This window comes from Cetorhinus maximus, chromosome 2, assembly GCF_964194155.1.
Source record: "Cetorhinus maximus chromosome 2, sCetMax3.hap1.1, whole genome shotgun sequence".
NCBI classification, from domain to species: domain Eukaryota; kingdom Metazoa; phylum Chordata; class Chondrichthyes; order Lamniformes; family Cetorhinidae; genus Cetorhinus; species Cetorhinus maximus.
This window is the reverse complement of record NC_135880.1, coordinates 217410007-217430757: the sequence shown is the minus strand read 5'-3', so window position 1 is coordinate 217430757 and position 20751 is coordinate 217410007. Positions and strand designations below refer to the sequence as shown.

General features: G+C 43.0%; 1 protein-coding gene across 2 annotated transcripts; it reads left to right on the top strand.

Annotated features, from left to right (window-relative positions):
• Positions 1-397: 397 nt before the first annotated feature.
• On the top strand, positions 398-20517 carry pafah1b2 (platelet-activating factor acetylhydrolase 1b, catalytic subunit 2). Of its 2 annotated transcripts, none has more exons than XM_078532614.1 (6): positions 398-546; positions 8808-9007; positions 11097-11186; positions 13972-14088; positions 14330-14452; positions 15437-20517. In XM_078532614.1, exons 2-6 carry the CDS (start codon positions 8927-8929, stop codon positions 15713-15715), a joined length of 690 nt encoding a protein of 229 aa, XP_078388740.1. In that variant the 5' UTR covers positions 398-546; positions 8808-8926; the 3' UTR covers positions 15716-20517. The 2 variants fall into 2 exon arrangements, with proteins under 2 accessions (XP_078388740.1, XP_078388748.1); XM_078532622.1 differs by having other exon boundaries at positions 398-587; positions 8829-9007.
• Positions 20518-20751: the final 234 nt, after the last annotated feature.

The window sequence follows — 20751 nt, the reverse complement described above, 5'->3', positions numbered from 1 at the left end:
AACTCAGGGTTTAAATATCCCCTCGGATCTGCATTGCATATTTGTGAACGAAAGTGACTGAGGTGCAGAGGCTGCAATAGCAGCTGATCTAACGCGCAATGTTCCTGACCCCTTCCCCAGTCACTGAGGGACAGGCTCATTCCGCAGGAGCCCCGCCAGAGGGCGCTGCGACGGGGGTGGGTGGGGGGGGGGGGAGGGTGGTGGATGCGCAGTGGGGCAGGGCGATGCCAGCGCGTGATTGACAGCCCCGGCCAGCCAATCGCGCGTTAGACCTGCGCGCGGGAGGTGGCGGGTGGTGGTGGTGGGGGGAGAGTGAGCTGATTGGTGAGCCGGGTGGGGCGCTTGCAGCCAATGGGGAAGCAGGGCGGGGGCGGGACTTCTGCTGGTTGATTGACGGGCGCAGGCGGAAGTCGGTGGAATGCTGTGGTTCCAGGGAGCTTGGATACATTTGTTGCAGAGCAAGGAAAAGCCCAGGAAAAGAGGAGATTCAAGTGGATACAGAGGGAACCAGCAGTCTCAGCTCACTCTGCCTTCCCCCCAGTACAGGTATCATCTCTCCATGCACCTTGGGGATTGTGGTGTGGGGCCTGCTTTCCCTTTCTTATCAATAACCAAGCTGCTCTTTTCCAATTCTGGCCCAATACCTGATGCTGGCGGCCTGCAAATGCAGGATGCACATTCCAATTCTGTGGCATTGTTACGTCTTTTTTAATTTAATTTTTTTTTTGCAGAAAAAAAATTTAATTTTTTTTTTGGGGGGGGGAAACTAGACGGATCTGCAGGCGTTTGAGCATCAGTAGCTCCAGCTGGATTCTATGGGGAGGAGGAGGAGGAGGAGGGAGATGGGGGGGAAACATTTCAGAAATAAAAATTCTTGCTGGGTGAGGAGGATGCAGTGTGTAACATCTCTGCAGGTCCAGCCAGTCACAGGAGCAGCCACTCAAATAAACGCCTCTTCTCCTGGGGTTTCTTATTGTTTCCTTTTTAGCCAGCAGGCCTTGGCTTTTAAACCATGAAATGAAATTTGCTGGACATGACTATATTTTGGGCAACAATCCAACTTGCTCAGGAATGGCCATTTGGTTGGTGTGTTGGGGGAGGGGGGTGGGGGGGGTTGTTGGGGGGCATTACAAAATATCAGGGTTGGATCTTGGACATTGGGTAGGCTAGAGGAAACTTTGCAGCTGTCTGTGCTGTCACCTGAGAGTGTTTGGCATTGATTCTGAATGGAAAGGTATTCATTCATCACTGATGTTCTTTACGAAGCCCATGTAGGTAAATAAAAAAAAATAATTTTATAGGTCGCTGTGAAAATTAAAAACGGTGGAGGTATTTTAGTTTTACTTGGGAATGGATTTTTTCTACCTCTTTCAAAATCTGACAGGATTGGATAATAATGTGTTCGCTGATACTGTTAATATGGATGTTTGGCCTTGAAATTTAAAACACTTGTCTTACCGATAGGACTCCAATTGAATGTGAAACTTTTTCATAGAATCCATATTTTTTTTCCCTATTTCGTTACCCTTGTTTAAATGGTGGCATCATCAGGAGCTGGATTAACATTAACACAGATCACCGTTAACCCTAGGGTAATTCAGTAGTCTGTGTCACTTCAATTCAGCTTCAACGCCTAAGCAACTTCTCTAAAGCTGTTCCCTTGTGATCAGGGGCATTAATGGCCTGAATAAAATTTTCATAAATTCAAAACTAACAGACTGCCAAAAATAAAGGAGTAATGGTCCTTTCTAACTTATTTTTACCCCATTCAAAAATCAAGTGAAATATCCTTTTTCTGAAGTCAGTGGTTGGGTTCCAGGGATGATTCATTCTCCAACAACAACAACTTGTTTCATTGTGTAACATCATGAAACATCCCAAGGCGCTTCTCAGGAACATTATAAATCAAAATATGACAGAGAATAAAGCGAATGTTCTGCTTGAGATGGAGGGGGGTGGATTCAGACTGTCCGTCACATGTGAGGGCATGCTGGCAGCCAATATCTGGTTTCGTTTTTTAATCCAGAGCCCTAAAGGAAGGCCCAGAATGCAGGCCAGCACCAAGGTTGAAACGTGTCAGTGAGAAAACCCCAGTAAATCGGGGAGTGACGGGTGGACGATGCCAAGCTTAATTTTGACAAGTCTGAAGACTGTAGGTGGAAGGTGGGACTGAGGGAGACGAGATAGTCCTCAACTTTGAGGTCCTGCAAAAGAATGTGTTTGAGGAAGAGGCTGCGAGATGAGTATTTCCAACACAGTGAAGATGGAGAACATGAGGGCCATTTTTAACTTCATTCCCCGGACAATAAACCAATGACCTAAATATCTGCCTAAACAATGGAACTGAAAATGATTCCACTTATCTCTTAATTTCTATTCTTCGGTGTGTGAATAACTGAATTCAGCAAAATTGAGCATTTAATAGAATTTACAGCACAGAAACAGATCATTGGGCCCAACTGGTCAGTGCCACTGTTATGCTCCACATGACCGTTCTTCCGTTTTTTTTTAATGTTCACTCATGTAATGTGGGTGTCATTGGCAAGGCCAGCATTTATTGCCCATCTTTAATAGCTCTTGAGAAAATAATGGTGATCTGCTGCCTCAAACCGCTGCAGTCTTTGGGGTGAAGGTACTTCCACAGTGCTGTTAGGCAGGGAGTGCCAAGAGAAAGACTGTTCTGTCTTTATTGATATCTGCAATGTCTCAGTCTGACATCATCCTTGTACAGCTTTTTTGCAGTTTCCCCAGTGTCTGTGTATTTTTTAGGGACCAGAACTGTGCACAGTGCTCAGATTTTAATGTTAGGATATTTTTCATGAAAGTGAATTGGAAGAATCATGCATCTCGCATCTTGTTCAGGACTGATGGTGCAAAAATGAGTGTGAATTTGTTCATTAATGCACATGAACAGATGGTAACTTTTCCAGCATAACATTTTAATTGTAAATCCTCTGTCAATATGTGCATCAGTGCAGATGCTGCAGCATGGGAGGGTTGGCAAGATGGTGGAATGTAGTGTAGTTGGATGGTTGAAGCTACTGTACAGTACAGCTCATTAATATGAAGTGCCTCTCTCGATGTTTTGTAGATCTTTGAAGTTTGGGACACCAACAAAAAAAACCTGTTGTCACTACCGTTGCCTGATATGAAAAGTGCATGTATATTCAAGGAAACATTTGTGGGGATGTGGAGAATTTTCTGATGAGTATAAATGTTAAAAAACATGAAATCAGCATGTCATTCAGTCATTGGGGATGCAGTTTCAGGCTCCTTGATTTCATCCATTATGAATTGGAGATGCCACTGGGAAGGAGGAGTTGATGAAGGTCAGGCCCTGTCTGTTTAAAATATTGTATGGAGTCACGTTCATTGTGCCTTTAGCAGCTCAATCAAAACCGCTTAACCTAGGTCTTTTTCTTATGTATTATTTTTCACAGTTCTTCTGCTGCAGCGGTACCTTTTGTCACCTAATGTGATCAAGTTTCTGATTTTTCTTCTGTCGCTTAGTTGATGTCAGGCAAATTGGGGTGAGGACGGAGTGAGCGATGGGGAGACGAGTACTGTGCTCTATCTGCCCCATTGGGCGGTTTCTGAGAGTGACGCCTGGGCCGCCTTGTTTCCTTTTCACTCTCCCTCCTCGATTTGTGGGGAGGTGACATCTCCAGGGAGCTTTATCATGGTGTAAACTGACTGTGTGAGGGAGTTACTTGTGATGACTTGTGTCCTATCGCTCCGCTGTAGAGCTAATGCAATTCGCCTGCCCTTCTGATGGAAAGTTACAGTGATCCTTGAGTTGTGTAGCCCAAGAATAGGCGTATTGTTCCAACAATAAGCCAACTGTCAGACAAAAGCAAGAGGAAGATAGGAGACCGAGCATCCTACTGATAACTGTTTAAAATAAAGCTTCTATTAGGAGAGCCTTAAATTCCATGCAGAATGTCACTAAGCCATAAACTATCCTCTTTAAGGGGTGTTTGGATCTTTTGCAGCTTCCAGTGTGGTAATGGGGCATCAGTAACAGAGTTGGCACTTGGGTTTTTCTGAAACAATTGGTGGATGTGTGATGTTGTGATACTTTTGAACTTGCGATAATCACAACAGTACATGTTTTGTCCTTCTAAACTTGGGCTGTGTCTCTGGATTGCATTTTGAGTTATGGGTGAAATACTGTTAGTTGCAGTGCTGTCCCTCCCGGTGGGGGAACCAATTTTAAGCAATGAGTTTAGGGTAGCTCACCGGTCTGGATGCCGCCATGAGTCAGGGACTGGTCTTTCATCTTCGAGACCTGAGATCAAATCTAAGCTGGATTGACAGGATGGAAGCCCCCTCTACCTGCTGGCTGAAGGACTTGGCGTGAAATGAGTTTAACTGTCTCAGCCCAGCTCTAGAGGTCATGAGCCCACAGAACAAAACCGGCCCTAATTTGGCATCTCCTGCCAAAGGCCACAAATAGAAAAAGTCAGACAGGAGCAGTAAAGAGCCCTGTCCTGAGCAAGCACATGACTGGGACAGGGTAGAACTTTACTCTGTATCTAACTATGCTGTAGGCAGCCTGGGAATCCAGGTACCTAAAATGGGAATATTTTATTTCCCAGCTCAAGTATCCCAGTCCTTTCATAAGTAACAACTGCACCAACGTAATCACTATTAAGCTTATTGGAATAAGTGTGAGTAGTCTATTGATACCAAAACTTTGTATAAGCTTAGTGCCAACACAGAACATTGTTCTAGCTTGTCACAATCGCTACAATAGTTATTAAAATCTTTAATGGAGACAGACATGGAATGTTTTGAGTACAGAAGGAAATATATTTTTGGTCCTGGGTTTTATCTACTGCATTGCTTAAACAAAATCTAGAGTTGTTAAGATAGTGGAATGTATAAAGTGGCAGCTAGCTGTTTAGATTTTGTGAAAGCTTAAAGACTAATTCACTGACAGGCAGTGGAATTCCTGTTTTAAAGTCTCGGCAGCAGGCTTGGTGAAGGATTTTGTCATCATGCTGTGATGTTAGCAGTCATTGGTGTATCTCCAAGCCAAGTTTTGATCTGCCCGGTTGTGCGTTTAGCCAAGTGCTGGTTGCCCAGTCCTGTGGAGGCGTGGCAGGGTACTTGTGCAAATGATGCTACCCTGACCCGACAACCAAGGCACTAACAGCTCAGCATCTGGCTGTATATTTGTGCTCTGCCTCTGGACCCCTTTCAGTACTGCAGTGCAGCAGCGAGTCTCCCCTTGATGATTTATAGTCCCTGCCATTCTTCAATTCTGGTGTGCTGATTTGTTTCATTCAGTGCATCACGATGGTGCAAAGTACCTGAATTTGACTCACCAGTGTGACCAAATACATCGTGAATGCCTGGAGGAGGGACTGAGTGTCTTTCTGGTTTTTTTTGTGACTGGTTTCACCGTCATCCTATTTTTAATTCTCCTCCCACACTCTCCGTCAAATTTTCCCTTCAGTTATTCTCTTCATTATTTCATCTCCCTCTTCCCCTAACTTCTGTATCCCTCGTTTTTATTTTTCCTTTTTATTACACCTGGACTTTCTTATGGCAGGAATTTATTGCAGACAGTGGTAGTTCTGACAGGCAAACCTGAGGACCTTGACTGAGGCTGAATGCCAATGACAGTGAATCTCCTTGAGCTTCCCTTGGGTCCTAGTGTCCTCGTTTGTTCAGTAAAAGTGCAAGGAGGAGGAATAATGAGTAGCCTTATAGCAGGCGTCAGATAACAAGGCACCAGGGAGGACCTCCTGCTAAGTTGGACATTTCCAATAATGGCCTGTTGGAAATTCTGAGACTCTCAATGATTGGCAGAAAGCGTTTGAGATGTTTCACAAAAGGCTATTGGGGCATTTCTGAGATATGGTACCAGCATGGAAAGAAAGCTGGTTCACCAACAGGAGACTGAGTTGGGGCAGTTAGATGCCGCTCGGACTTGTGTAGGATTGCAAGTGGCGCAATTCCAAGGTCAATGCTTTTGTTCTCCGTGTACATGAATGATCTTCACATCGGCACAGGCACAATCTCGGAAATTGTTGATGATCCAGGAGAACTGTAAATGGTTTCAGGAAGACTGAGATAGGTTAGCTGAATGGCAGATATTGCAGTTAAATGTGAGGCAATACATTTCGAAATAAGTAATGGATATGTAGACTCAATGAAAAGCGTTCACATTGAAGTTTATCTTAACAGCAGCAACTGTTTTTTCTTTACAGCCTTAACCGTTCTTTACTCAGGAGGTAGAAAGCAAACCTTTCATCTATATATAGTCCTTTATGACCTTGGGACATCCTAAAGGAATTTACAGCCTATATTTTTTGGGGGGGGAATTTACAGCCTAAATTGTTTTTTTGGAAGGATAACCGCTGTTGTATTCTAGGAACGGCAGAAGCTAATTTGTGCACAGCAAGCTCCCACAGACAGCAAGATGATCATGTGATCTGCTTCACTGAAGTTGATCAAGGAATAACGATAGGCTAGGTCTCCCTGGGAGATCTCCCCTCCTCTTCTTCTAAGAGGGCAGATGAGACCTCAGTTTACCGTCCCATCCAAAAGACAGGACCTCTAACTGTGCAGCACTCCTTCAGTCCTGCACTGGTGTGTTGGTCTAGAACTTGTGCTCAAGTCTCTGGAGTGGGACTCGAACCATAACGTTCTGACCTAAGAGGGAAGAGTGCAAGTCTCCAGTATGTCACTGTTCATAGTGACACTTGCTCACTGTTTAAATCTAGTTTATTAGCCTAAGCCATTATTTATTGACCTGCCTTCTGAAGTTGATTTACGACCGGGATAGAGCCTGGAATAACTGGAATGCTGACATAGTGTTTGATTCTGAGGCTCAAGGAGACAATTGTAAATTTTCAGGAAGGATAGACAGTTGGGAAATCTGCCTGCGTTCCTAAATGCACAATGACACAGTTCAACAGATGCTGGCCCATCTCCACAACTTCCCCAAGTCTCCATTCTTCACGCGTGGGTCTAGACAATGCATATTGATGGGCTATTCAGCTGTTAGGTGCATTATAACCCAGGCCCACGCTCTCCTTACTAGATATCGACATGTGCCTTTTAGGGTAATAAAGGCAAAATACTGTGGATGCTGGAAATCTGAAACGAAAACAAAAATGATGGAAAAACTCAGCAGGTCTGACAGCACCTGTGGAGAGAGAGACAGAGATAACGTTTCGAGTCTGTATGATTCAGATCTGTAGAAGAGTCATACGGACTCAACGTTATCTCTGTCTCTCTCTCCACAGATGCTGTCAGACCTGCTGAGTTTTTCCAGCATTTTTTGTTTTCGTGTGCCTTTTAGGGCATGGGTCACTGGAAAGATTAACACTGGGTGAATCCTTTTTTTCTTCCCACCCCAATTCCATCTCAACTGCTGCTGTGATTGATACAGGGAGTAAATTCATGAATAATGTCTGAATACTTCTGCAATAATGGTATTCAAGAAATCACCAGTGGAATAAGATCAGAGATAAAATTTTATTTTCCCTGATGGTTATTAATTTATACAATAGTTATGAGCCAGTGCAGCGTAGGCTGAGATCTCTAGACTGTAAATGTTTCTGATCCAAGGTTTGGGTGTATATTTAGGTTATGGGTTGCATAAAATCTAAAATAAGCCCTGAGGAATCTGGATCACTGGTACAATGGCTAAGAATACAATCAGTTCACCTCTTGGAGTTGGGTTCAGTACAACCCAATTGATGGGATGGGAGGCTCCTTTTAATTGCCTCCAAAAATTGGTTCAGATGAGCTTCTCCAGGTTCCTAGTGGATAGTGGAGCAGTCTTGCTTAGAGAAAAGGGATGGCTAGTATGGTGAATAAAAATGTCTCTGCTGCTGCTAAATATACTTTGTCTTTGCAATTAACAGCAACACCAACTTGTATTTTTATAGTGCCTTTTAATATAGGCGCCAAAGTTGGTCTACGCATCAGCTGTGAGAAGACCAAGACAACGGCAACAAGATTTTCCCCCCGCGCCCCTCCCATCACCATCGGGCAACAGGACATCGAGGATGTTTACCACTTCCCCAACCAACATCTCTAGGGAGGGTGATGTAGAGGTTGACGTCCACACAAGAATCGTCAAAGCACCATCTGTCTTCCAGTGGCTCCACACGGTCTGGGCATCCAACACCATTCACACGGTCTGGGCATCCAACACCATTCACACGGTCTGGGCATCCAACACCATTGACACGTCCATGAAGCTGCGACTCTGCATGTCCATAGTAATGCCAACTGCAGTCTATGCCAGCAAGTCATGGAAGCGAACAGCATAAGTGTCACGTAAGCTGGACATCTTTCACCAGCACTGCCTAGGTAAGATCCTGAGCATCACATGGAGAGTCAGCATCACTAATGAAGAAGTGCTACAGAGCGTCTACGGGACATGGTAATAGAGAGACAACTGAGGCTGGCAGGACACTTATTTCACCTCCTGGACGTGTGCCCTGCCAGACTGGAATGGACACCACCAAACTGAAGAAGACGATGGGGCTGTCCAAAGAAAGACCTGGCAAAGTACATTTAAGGAGGACCTCCTCTGTGATGGAGGGCAGGAGTGATTTCATGACGGAAAGGGATGATGATGCAAGACAAAATATAATGGTAATGGGGCAATAAAGAAGCAAAAGATTGGTTCAGAGGAGGTGTAAACGGAAACAGCAGAACCATTACCCACACCTGCTCTTGGAGGAAAATGGGAGCAGTGGTTATAATCTAAAGTTATTTTGTTTAATGTTGAAGCCGGGAAGTTGCCTTTGTCACTTATTTGTTGTCGTCTTTCTTTCTAGACCTGTTTTTAACCAAGGAACACGGTGCACACCAGCTTTGAGCACTGGTTCCACATCTGAGCCACTGCTCCCTACTTTATTCCTGGTGTTCAATTTCGGAAAGCGCCTCTGGGGAAACGATGAGCCAAGAGGGTTTTAACTCCGCTGCAGTCCCACTCTGTGCCGAGGATGTCCAGGGAGATGGCCGATGGAAATCGCTGGTAAGAATGCCCGGCTGTTTCAGTGAGTAGGTGGTACTCATATGAAGGCGAATTAGTTTGCGACCCACTAATAGTAACAAGACTTTCAAATGCTTAGGTCTTCAGGATTTCTCCTAGCATTAAATTTACCTCCACCCCACCCTCAGCATCCAAACCAAAAATAACGACTATATGAAAACCACTGGGTAAGGCACCTCTTGCTTCCAGGCCTCTGTCTGATTAATGATTATACTGCTGGCTGGGAGGTAATAGTAGCCTGTTTTGACCTGCTATTTTTTTCTCCCCTCCTCCGTATAGTGAGATGCGCAGTCTCTGTTCACTGCCTTTGTCACAGCTGAGATGTGCAAACTAAACAGCTTGGAGGTTTGGATTTTGAGCCCCTTAAATCTCTCCCAAGGAGCAATATGCAGCAGGACACTGGACTTGGGAATGTTCAAAATGAAATTATTTTTATATTTGCTGTGAAAAGCCAAAGATTTAGGAGCAACAGGTTTGACTGTAAAGCACTTTGGGACATCCTGAGGATGTGAACGGTGCTGTATAAATACAATTTCTTTCTGATGTAATGTCATTCCTGTGGTGGAATAGAGTTTCTGCTGCAGGCCTAATGAGAAAATGCCATAAAGTATTTATGACTGGGCCCAGCTCCCCGTGCAAGTCCTACTGCAGCAAGATTTCTAATCTTCAGAGAATAATTCTTCATTGTTTTCATGGGTGAAGCTCCTCAAAGACACCACCAAACTGAAGAAGACGATGGGGCTGTCCAAAGAAAGACCTGGCAAAGTACATTTAACGAGGACCTCCTCTGTGATGGAGGGCAGGAGTGATTTCACAACGGAAGGGATGATGATGCAAGACAAAATGTAATGGTAATGGGGCAATAAAGAAGCAAAAGATTGGTTCAGAGGTGGCATTCTGAGTCAATCCTGTTAGGTGACTCAGCAGTCTGAGAGTCTGCAATTGTCATCATGAAGCAGCACCCTCCGACTTCACCAACAAGTAGAAAACAATAGCGTCCTGCTAATTTGGCACACCATTGCCTACGCCATTTGAGATATGATGTTTAAAGCCACCTTCTACCCCGAAGGTGGCCACTGCAGCGAGTCAGGACATTATACCTTCACATAGATAAAAGCAAAAAAACTGCGGATGCTGGAAATCCAAAACAATAATAAAAATACCTGGAAAAACTCAGCAGGTCTGGCAGCATCTGCGGAGAGGAACACAGTTAACGTTTCAAGTCCGAATGATTCTTCAACAGAACTAAGTAAAAATAGGAAAGAGGTGAAATATAAGCTGGTTTGGGGCGGGGCGGGGGGGGGGATGGGACAGGTACCTTCACCTTTGATCACAGAGGGTTTAGGATGAAATGGATGTGGTTTGCCTAGATTCACTTTTCTTTGGGTATGAATATGGTATAAAACTTCCCTAATGTCAATTGTAATCCAGAGGTTTATAAGGAGGTAGTGTTGTAGGAGTTTGAGAAGCTATTTTGAAACTATAGGCTTTAACTGTGCAAAGAAATTCCCCTCCTAGTAATCTCAGTTGCATCAACTCCATGGTGTTGAAGTACAAAACTATATATTAGCTTCCATGTAATATCTGTATTTATGTCCGACCAATTATTCCTTCTCTGTTCTCACCTTAATCCTTTGTATCCTGTTGCAGCTATTTATTTCACAACTAATCATTGTCTATCCTAAAAATACTGATCAAAATTAGAACATTGAGCTTATTTCAGGAATAGCAAGAGGGAGGCTGTAATAGGAAGGATGAGATCTGACAGGATAAAGGGACTTCTTTGTTTCAACCGATCTTGTGATGTCTGTATTGATTTGATTTAGCCCAGGATATTCTTTTGTCCATAGTCAACACACAAGATAGTGTACAGATATTTGACCTTCTCTAAAAGCCAATAATCCTGTTGAATGCCACCCTCCAACGCAGCCACTGCATCCTGCATAGATTGAAATTGAAATGACAGTCAATTTTTGAAGAAATAAATGCCCAGTGCATTTACCTGAAGTTGTTTTGATGCGGTGTTGAGCAGAATGGTGCAGGTTTCAGCGAGATTTTTTTACACCTGCAGCACAACCGATTTGTCCTCGACTGCAAGGACAAAGAGCCCGATGTCCTTTTCGTAGGGGACTCCATGGTGCAGCTTCTGCAGCAGTACGAGGTAAGTGAGCTCTTGATTACCCTTTACCTGTTTAATGCCCGCGATTCTGTTATCATTTGTTTCCATTTAACTGTTGGGATGCGGCATGGCTGGCAAGGGTGGCCATTGGCTGCCCCACCTTCGGTTCCCCTGAGAAGGTAGCTGTACAACTGAGTGACTTGCTAGGCCACTTCGGAGGGCAGTTAAGAGTTATCCGCATTGTTGTGGGACCAGGATCACTGCGGGGTAAAGATGACAGAATGTCCCCTATAGGACATTGGTGACCCAGTAAGGTTTTTACACTAATTCTACAGCTTCGTGGGCACTTTTACTGGAACTAACCTTTTTATTTCCAGAATTTGTTTTTAAACCATTCAAATTCTCAAACTTCCATGGTGCCGATTGCTCTAGAATTCTCCTGGTTTATTAGCCCCCGCCCTCTGAATTACTAGTCCAGTGACATAAGCACTCTTTGATACACCCACATGACCACTACTGTTCCGTTACTATCAGGGTCAAGGATGTCATCGACGTATGAATAGAGCTTATTACTAATCCCTGTACAAGTCCTACTGCACACAGTGACCATCCATGACCTCAATTCCACGTGCTCTTAAAAACTAGTGTTCAAATAGTCACTTGTTAGTACAGGACTTGAGTATGGCATCAAGGATTGCAAGAAACATGCCGACAAAGCTTTTCGACTTGCACTCGTCAGGACAGAATCACAAGAATACCAAATTTCAAAGGGAACAGCAGTTAACACTGCATGAGAAAAGGGTGCTGATTGGTTCGCAAGTGGACGCTGATTGGCAACGCTTCAACCAATCAGAGTCCATTTGTCAACCGATCGGCACCCTTCTCTCACGCTGTACAAATTGTTGTTCTCTCTTTGAAATCTGGTATCCCTATAATTCCGACCTGATGAGTGCCAGATGGAAAGTTTGGACAGCTCGTCTCTTTTCTCAGCAATACGAAAGCTAGTGGTGTTGTTCACTCTATCCACATCTACCTCCCTCATGCTGTCCATTAGTGTCACAGGCATGTTATTGGAAATTTAACTTCGTCAGAGAGACCCCCCGAGAAAACTGGAGGGATTGTCCATGACTTAGACAAGGTATTGCAGATACTCAAGCTGAAAGTTTGGCGTGAATCTAAAAGCATGCGACGCTGCAAATGGTGTTGTTTGAGAGAGCTTTTGTTTAAAATTTGATGTGGCTAGGTAAAGCAATTAAGGAGGGGCTATGTATTGGAATGGACCATAGATTAGGAGAGACAAAGGTAAAGTTGTGTGCTGAATTCTCTTCCCCAGAAGGTAGTGAAGACTGGGCCTTTGAATTTATTCAAGGCGGAATTAGACAGATTTATGTGAGGCAAGGGAGTCGAGGATTATGGGGCCAGACAGGAAAGTGGAGCTGACACCACAGCCAGGTCATCCATGATTTTATTGAATGGTGTAGCAGGCTCAAAGGGCCAAATGGCCTACTCCTGCCCCTATGTCCCTAACATCCTAAAATACTGCCGATGCTGGAGATCCGAAATAAAAACCGAAAATGCAAACACTCAGCAGGTCAGGCAGCATCTATAGTGAGAGAATCAGAATTAATGCTGCAGGCCTGAGACATTTCATCAGGTTGTAGATTATAAGGGGCTTATGTTTTAAATGTTTAAAAACTCAGAGTACTAGTTCAAAGGGGCCTGATGAAGTTTGCCCATTCAAGCAAATTTTAATTTTTAATTTTGCTAGACAGGCAGGAAAGATTGGCAAAATCCAAGGATTTTTAAAAGTCCCCACAGGAGTGAGTGACTCAGGGTTAGAACCTTGGTCTTTAACTGCTGTGTGAAAATCCAGCCCCAATTAATTAGATGAGCCTCTCTTCTTTAACAAGTGTAAGTGCCTTGAGTTTGAGCAATCTTAGTCTATCTTCTACCCCACTATTCAAAGCTGCCAATAGTTTTGCACTGGATTGATAGACTCAGGGACACAAAGTGCCACATAAGTTCAGGAGGAATGATGTTCTGACCTTGGGGTAAGACTTCCAGAATGTTGGACGATGCACCTGAACAGGACTTATTCATTGCTGATGCTGGGTACAAAGAAAAAGGTGTTCCCTTCTCCGAACACTGACATTCCTCCATTTGGCCACCCTCCAACAACTGGAGATTGATAGCAAATAACAACCATGATCTGAGAGAGGGAAAACAGGGGAGATGCGATCTGAACTATGTTCTTAAACAAGAGGAAATATGTCTCCCGATAGATACTGAAGAATGATCTGGCACCAGAGTATTTGAATATTTGTCCCCTCCCAAGCAAACTCCAATATTTCTATTTGCATGTATGTGCTCCATCAAAGTTAAAGCATAGGCATAAGAACAGAAGAAATAGGAGCAGAATTAGGCCTGACTCCTTTGTCAATCAAAAATCTGTCTAACTCAGTCTTGAATATATTCAATGACCCAGCCTCCAGTGCTCTCTGTAAAAAAGAATTCCACACACTAATGATCCTCTGAGAGAAGTAGTTCATCCTTATCTCCATCCTAAATTAGAGACTCCTTATTTTGGGGTAACTCAATTTTCCTCTTAATGACTGATGAATAAAGAAGATCCTAATGATAGCTACTAGTATAATTTTAATACTGAACTCTTTTATTTGTTTAACTATCCATCCCCAATTATTTCATAGAACGTCATGTCAAGTCAAGCTTAATCCTGCTCTGGAGTGATCTTGTGTAATCTGATGTTGATTTAAGTTGATCACGGGGCCAGCAGAGTGACTGTGTGCAATTTTGTTTATTTGGATAGATCTGGAGGGACTTGTTCTCACCCCTGCACGCACTTAACTTTGGGATTGGAGGAGATACCACAAGACATGTCTTATGGAGGCTCGAGAATGGAGAACTGGAAAACATCAAACCCAAGGTAGAGGGGGAGAAATGCTTCCTACCAATTCAAAACCATCCACATAGGCATGGACTAGTATTGAAGAGTTTAGATCCATTTTGAGATGTATTTATCTATAAAAATTATATTACTGAAGCTGTACACCTGCTATCAGATTGAAATAATTAATGGATGAAAAGTCTTTTGGTTAGTGTGATTATTTATATAATAAAGACGAAGTTAAATGTTAGGATCTAGTAAATATGCAAACTGTTTGCAGGTAATTGTCCTCTGGGTGGGGACCAACAATCATGAACATACTGCTGACGAAGTAGTTGGTGGGATCGAGGCTATTGTACAGCTCATTAACGTACAGCAACCTCAGGCTAAAGTGGTGGTTTTGGTAAGAGTGGAATGCTTATTTTGTTTCTAAATGTAAATTGCTCTTTTCTTTAGTTTACTTTCTGTGAGAGTAACACATTAGTTTGCTGCAGAACTGGTCTTGCTCCAAAGGCTGATGGGGCAGTGGGTTGGTCCACAAGACGGTAGAACTATCATTGGTTAACCAACCACCAGAATAGTAGGACTTGAGTTTGTGACTGAAGTATTTCCTCAAATTGAATTTCCAGATTACCTGGGGAAGGCACTGATCTAAACATGACTGCTCCTGCCTTGGAGGTGGATCAGTCACCTTAGACCAGTGTCTTACATCACCTGGCAGCTGGTTATAGAATAAGAGCCTTGGGAACCAGATAATCTTCAGTGCTCTCTGCATGGTGATTGCTTGTGGTTCACAGGGGATTAAATGAGAAACACAGTGTGAGGTGTTGCAGAACTGCCAGTGTATTGCCTCTAGAAGGGTATGGACCCACAATCATCCATGCAAACCCAGCTGTGCCACATGATGCCTGGCACCAACCCACAGGGAAGGGAGGGGAAGGCAGAAGAAACACCTTCCTGGGCTACACTGGATCCAGAGCAGCATCAGCTGAGCTCTCTGATCAATTTTGTTGCCCGCTTGTTTGACTGAGGTGATGTGTAGGTCAGAGAGAGAAACGGGAGAGTAAATTATTAACCTGAGGGGGCATCACCATCCTGTTCCTGGCAGCCACAGACCCATAGCAGTGAATTAGTTCATTCTCCGCATCACACACAAACACACACACACACACACCACCCCCCCCCCCCCCCCCACCACCCACTTCCCACAAAGGTAGAATTGCCAAATAGACTGAGTTTTACTCTAGTTCTAACCTGGGCCATATCCCAACCAATGAGCATAAGATCTGCAAAAGCAAACATTCCATAGGCGGTGTCCTTGTTTTTCTCTCAAAGGGGGATAATCCTTGTTTATCTTGTGTTTTACTTTGTGATGCTTCACTCTCAGGGTCTCCTGCCTCGCGGTGAGAAGCCGAATCCTTTGCGAGAGAAGAATGCGGAGGTAAACCTGCTGTTGAAGAGGTCCCTCCTGAAGTTCCCCAATATGCAGTTCCTGAACGTCGACGCAGAGTTCGTTCATTCCGATGGCACCATCTCCCACCACGACATGTTCGACTACTTGCACCTCACTCAAATTGGCTACGCCAAAGTCTGCAAACCTGTCTATGAACTGCTTGTCCAGCTACTGGAGGAGACACCCGAGGATAAACAAGCCACCCTGGCATGATTGGATCTAAATCCTTAACATGTCATCACCACCTCTTTCAACTGGGATCTGACCAGCGCTGCATATAGAATCCTGCAACACTCCTGCCTGGAACGTCTTGAGTAAAGGCACCTTGATTTCTTTCAATATTTGAAATGCAGGGTTATCTGTGAAGTGGACACTGTATGTTCCATTGCGAAGCAGTCCAAGCATTAGGCTACACCTGAAGTACACAGTGCAGCTAATATACATTGTTCTGTTCCTGTTATTGGGCATAATGAAGTCATTCATATTAAACATAATTGTGTGTGTCTGCGATAATTAGCCAGTGGTCGCCATATATTAGAGGAAAAAAAGTCTCCCTTTGATTTTATAGCTGATTTGGAGTAATGGGAATCCCTATTTACACCCAACTCACTTTTAAGCATAGACATAGCAGCCACAGAAGTTAGAGTATTGCTAGTTATACGGTACAGATATTCTTTTTACAAAATATGACGCATGTACAGATTTTTCCACCACTTGGAGTTCATCTCCAGTACTTTGTAAATACTGCATTGGGGAGCTGTGGAGACCTCTAGTGGTAGTGGGAGTGTAGTACGTGTTGTCTTTTCACCATTTTGGGTTCACTATTGGTGAATGTGGTTGACATGTTGCCTCCATTCTATAGCTTTACATGACTTTGGAAATCTTTAGTGTAACTTGCTATGTTTGAACTAGAAAGGCAAACTGTTCCCATGGTTGCCCATCCCCGTGTTAAAGCTGTTTTGCCACCGTTTTCTTCAACTAGATTCAGTAACCTAGCACAAAGTGCTTCTAGAGTGCAACACAAGGGGAGTCTTCATTCAATTTTGATTGTTGTCTCATTTGATCTCTTTCCACCCTTTTCTACGTTTTGTTTCACTGAACTTGTAATGTTTGGAAGAATTGGGTGGGTGAGCTAACGAACTGTACCTGTCTTGCTGCCTTTGTGAAATGACTGTACCTTCATAATGTTATTTACCACAGGATCAGAATTGCATGTACAGCTTTGCAGTTAAGGGCTGCCATTCCTTAGGTAAAATTTCCCACTCTCCCCCTATGACATTCCTTTAACTGCCACATCAGGGAGGGCCAGCTTACGCAGGGTAGAGATTCCTGGTAACATCCGCCTGTCCTTTAGCGTCATATAACTTTGTTACAGCAACTCCGTGCAGTCAATTATTTAAGCATTCAACAGGACACCAAAGAAATGAAAAACATTTCCAGTAATTAGAAGGGAGGTTGGACTTAGCCATTGATGTTTACTTTTCCGCTGAATGGAAGCATTTGTGTTGCATCCTCTACTGAACCTGGACTGAGGGTCATGACACCTGCTGCTGAATAGGACCAGCCTTGCTGGCTTGTGACCAGGTTCACTGTGAAACCAGTGTCACAAGGAAAGGGACATAGTTTATTAACATCCTGCCAGATATAAAGTGCCGCTGTCTGTGTGAGATTGTTTCTGTGAATTTCCCTGCTGAGGGAAGCTTACAAATAGGTCAATGAGGGAAAATTCTGTGTGAGGACATTGCATATAGTCTGTTTTAATAAATATGTAAAACCTGCTTCTACAACTCGCTTACTTGCAGGAGCAGCTTATCTTTTATTTGTACCAGTTTTGGAAGGTTTTTTAAGTTTGTAACTTGAAATCATTTATCTCAATTCCGCCAGGGAATGTGTACTTAAAGCAGGTGAAGTGGGTGCCTTGTTCCCAGATTACCATCTGCACCACACTTTTTTAGCATTAGCCAAAGGGCAAGTAATGGCAGTACATGAAGGGAAGGGAGAGAGAGGAGTCACTACACTGATCGGCATTTGAGTAGAGATGAGTGAGCAAGAGTTGAACCCATGTCATCTTGTTCCATACCAATGGCCCGAACACAGGATTATTACTGCACCCAAATTTTACTTTCCAAGAACTTTTAACAAGTTATACATCTGACCTCCTCTGTTTTAACTCCCTTCTTGTTCCCTCAATTGTGCCTTTAATGAACATTGGACCATACACATGGCAGTAGCCACATCATCTCATTCACAGGTAGCTGAAGAATAACATACACAGCCAGCAGAGTCTGAAGTAACTATTGCTCTTCACTGTGATGTACCTTTTATTAATCTCTTAGCCACTAGTTTGTCATCAGCTTCGAACACTAATTCTGTACCATTTAATGACTTGTCTCACAGTGATTTAGACGAGTCCCTCTTGGCTGTATTTAGCTCAGTGCTTGCCCTTGATATTAAGCAGAATGGAACCCAACAACATCCACGTTTAATATGATTAAAGAACCAGGATGGGGATGGTAATGTGGGGAACGTGAAAGCAATTCGGTCTTAGAACAAAATTGTAAGAGAGGAGTAACTATTGGCCAAAAGTAGTGGAGCTTTCCCTGTGTAAATACAATCAGACTGGAGTTGTGTGAAAAATGTGTTTCACATCAGTCATTTCTTTTTACACTAAATTTTAAGAAAATTCTTGAATTCTCCATTTAAATCCTGATTTGGGTTATTATCCTTTCAACAAAAACAACGGCTGTTCGGAACTTGACAGAGAAACCCTAACCCTAATATGTTGCACGGAGTGAATTGTAGGATTCTATATGCTGCTACAGTGATGCCACTCGACAGAAATGTAGCTACATCGTTCCATATTGAAATGTACACATCATCAAGTATTAGCACTGGCTGTTTACTCCATTTAATGCTGCACAAATAGATACCTGTCTGCATTCTGAAATGCCTGCAGTAATGATATGCTGAATTGATCTGTTAACCTAGCCGCCTGGATCTGACACACTGCACTGCACGGGAGCATTTTTAATACTTTAATTTTTTTGTAAATGTTTTGGAGTTTCCAACCCCTTTTTTCAGTTCATAGGTTGACTTGTTTGGCCTAATATTGTGAGTTACAATAACGAAGGTGGTGCAATCGGTAGATCAGTGCCATCATCTGCTAGTGGGTAGTCACTGTGGAGTTAATCGCAAGCCTGTGTGTTTCATACCTCCTGGAGATATTTGCAGACTGGCAGAGGTGGAGTGCATGGGACTAAACCCAACACAACGATGACTGGCTGGTAACTGGCTATACTGCAAGCTGGGCTATGTGCTTGAGATGATCGAAAGGGAATTTCTATTCGAAAACAGTGGGTAAAACTAGTCAAATCCAAACACAGTTCGTCCACAATGTTTTACAGTGGATCAGGGTTTATACATAATAGCATTGGATGGGAACAACACATTTAGATTCTGTGATTGGGATATGCATAGTTAGAGTCCTACACACACTGCGCAGCAAATTTATATATTTTAAAAAAAAACTCTAGTTCAACAATAGAAATAAAGTTGGTGCTGTACTTAATCAGGAGCATAAACCTTAGTAAACAATCCCTTTCAATAAATAACACTTTGGCTAGATAAGCCCTGTGAATTTCCTGGGGCCAGTAACTGTGCACCATGTTTCAATGGCCTGAATCACGCGGACATCTTTTAACTCAAGTGAGCTCATTTTTCCTTTTGTGTGTAAGACCCACACTAGCACTACAACTTAAAATGCTATCTTGTATTACTTGACATGTCTGTGCCATGGAGAGGGCTTTACAGAGGAATTATGGTCTGCAGTGACATTTATTCTAAGGAGAAAATCATGTAACAACTTGCTTGCCTAAACAAATAAACTGCAAAAATTTCAACTGACCAGTTACAAGGCATTAAAGAACAAGAGAAGGTAATTTCGGTGAAAGGAGTTATGTTCCTGATTAGATTTATTTTTCAGAATGGCTGAAGTCCCAGGCTTTCGGGCATACAGTCCTCTGAAGGACTGACATATGCATTGAGTCAATTCTAGCGTGTTGTAAGTTAAGCATGGGTGGGTGGTATTTAATGTAGTGGCTGCCTGTATCTTATGCACACCTGCATCGAATGTACCTGACAACACTTTAAAACATATATACTACTTCTGCTTTGTTTGCCATGTTAACAGGTTAAACTAGCTGTGGGGGGAAACTATGACTTTACAGAAGCAGCTGAAAATCCGCCTCTGTACCCACCTAAAATTCTCCAGTCAAATTATTAGGGCTTCCCACCTGTGACTGATTCAGCTGCCTTGTCCTCAATGTAGCACAGTGGAACAGTACCCAAGACACAGTGTGTGAAATGCTTGTCCTGGTCAGGTTAAGATGATGCGGCATATAACTCTATGCTCAATATATGGATGAAAGTATGATTCTCCGTTTTTTAAAAAAACTTATTGTGTAAAGGCTATGTTTCTACTCTGCTCATTTCATTAAGCAGTTCTGTATTCCAAAAGGTATCTTCCTATTCCCCCTCACACCCTATTATTGAAGTTTCATTCATTTTTTTTTTTAAAATAGATATGTTATAGAGGGGTTTCTGGAACACGGAACCACAATGTGTTGACTGTAGGCACACTACACGTATTGGGGGAAAAAAAATCAAAAGGCTTTTTTTGAAAATGTTTCCTTCAGTCTCATATTTTGCTATTCAGATATTGGCGTGTATGATCTCAGTGTAAGATTATGCTTCCAGAAGCACATTGTATAGTAATGCTTGATAAAACTCTGTGCAGTAGCCAAACACTTGTCTGTTACATGTAAGATTGAAGAAAGCATACAGTACTGTTTACTTGTTTGGATGACTTGCTGAATGGTAGTATATATGCTATTTAAAAAAAAAACCAAGAATGTGTAGCTGTTATCAGACATCTGACAGCAGTGGTGTGTTGTGCTTAAATGTACTGTAATTTATGCTTTAATGTACTGTAATATTAAAAATAAGAAAAGTTAAAACTTTGCATTTTTTTTCGGGTGCGAAACTTCCATTTGCAAAAGGAAATTCTCTTCTCAGCATGTTGTAGTGATGCTGAATAATCTTGTATTTAACTCAACACGATTCACATTCAATGCTCTGCAATCAGCAGGAGAACCAGAATGTTGCTTTAATGCAATCTAACTGTGCCCACCCCCCACCTCAAGGTGCTTCACAGGAGTACTATAAACAAATACAACACTCAGCCACGTCAA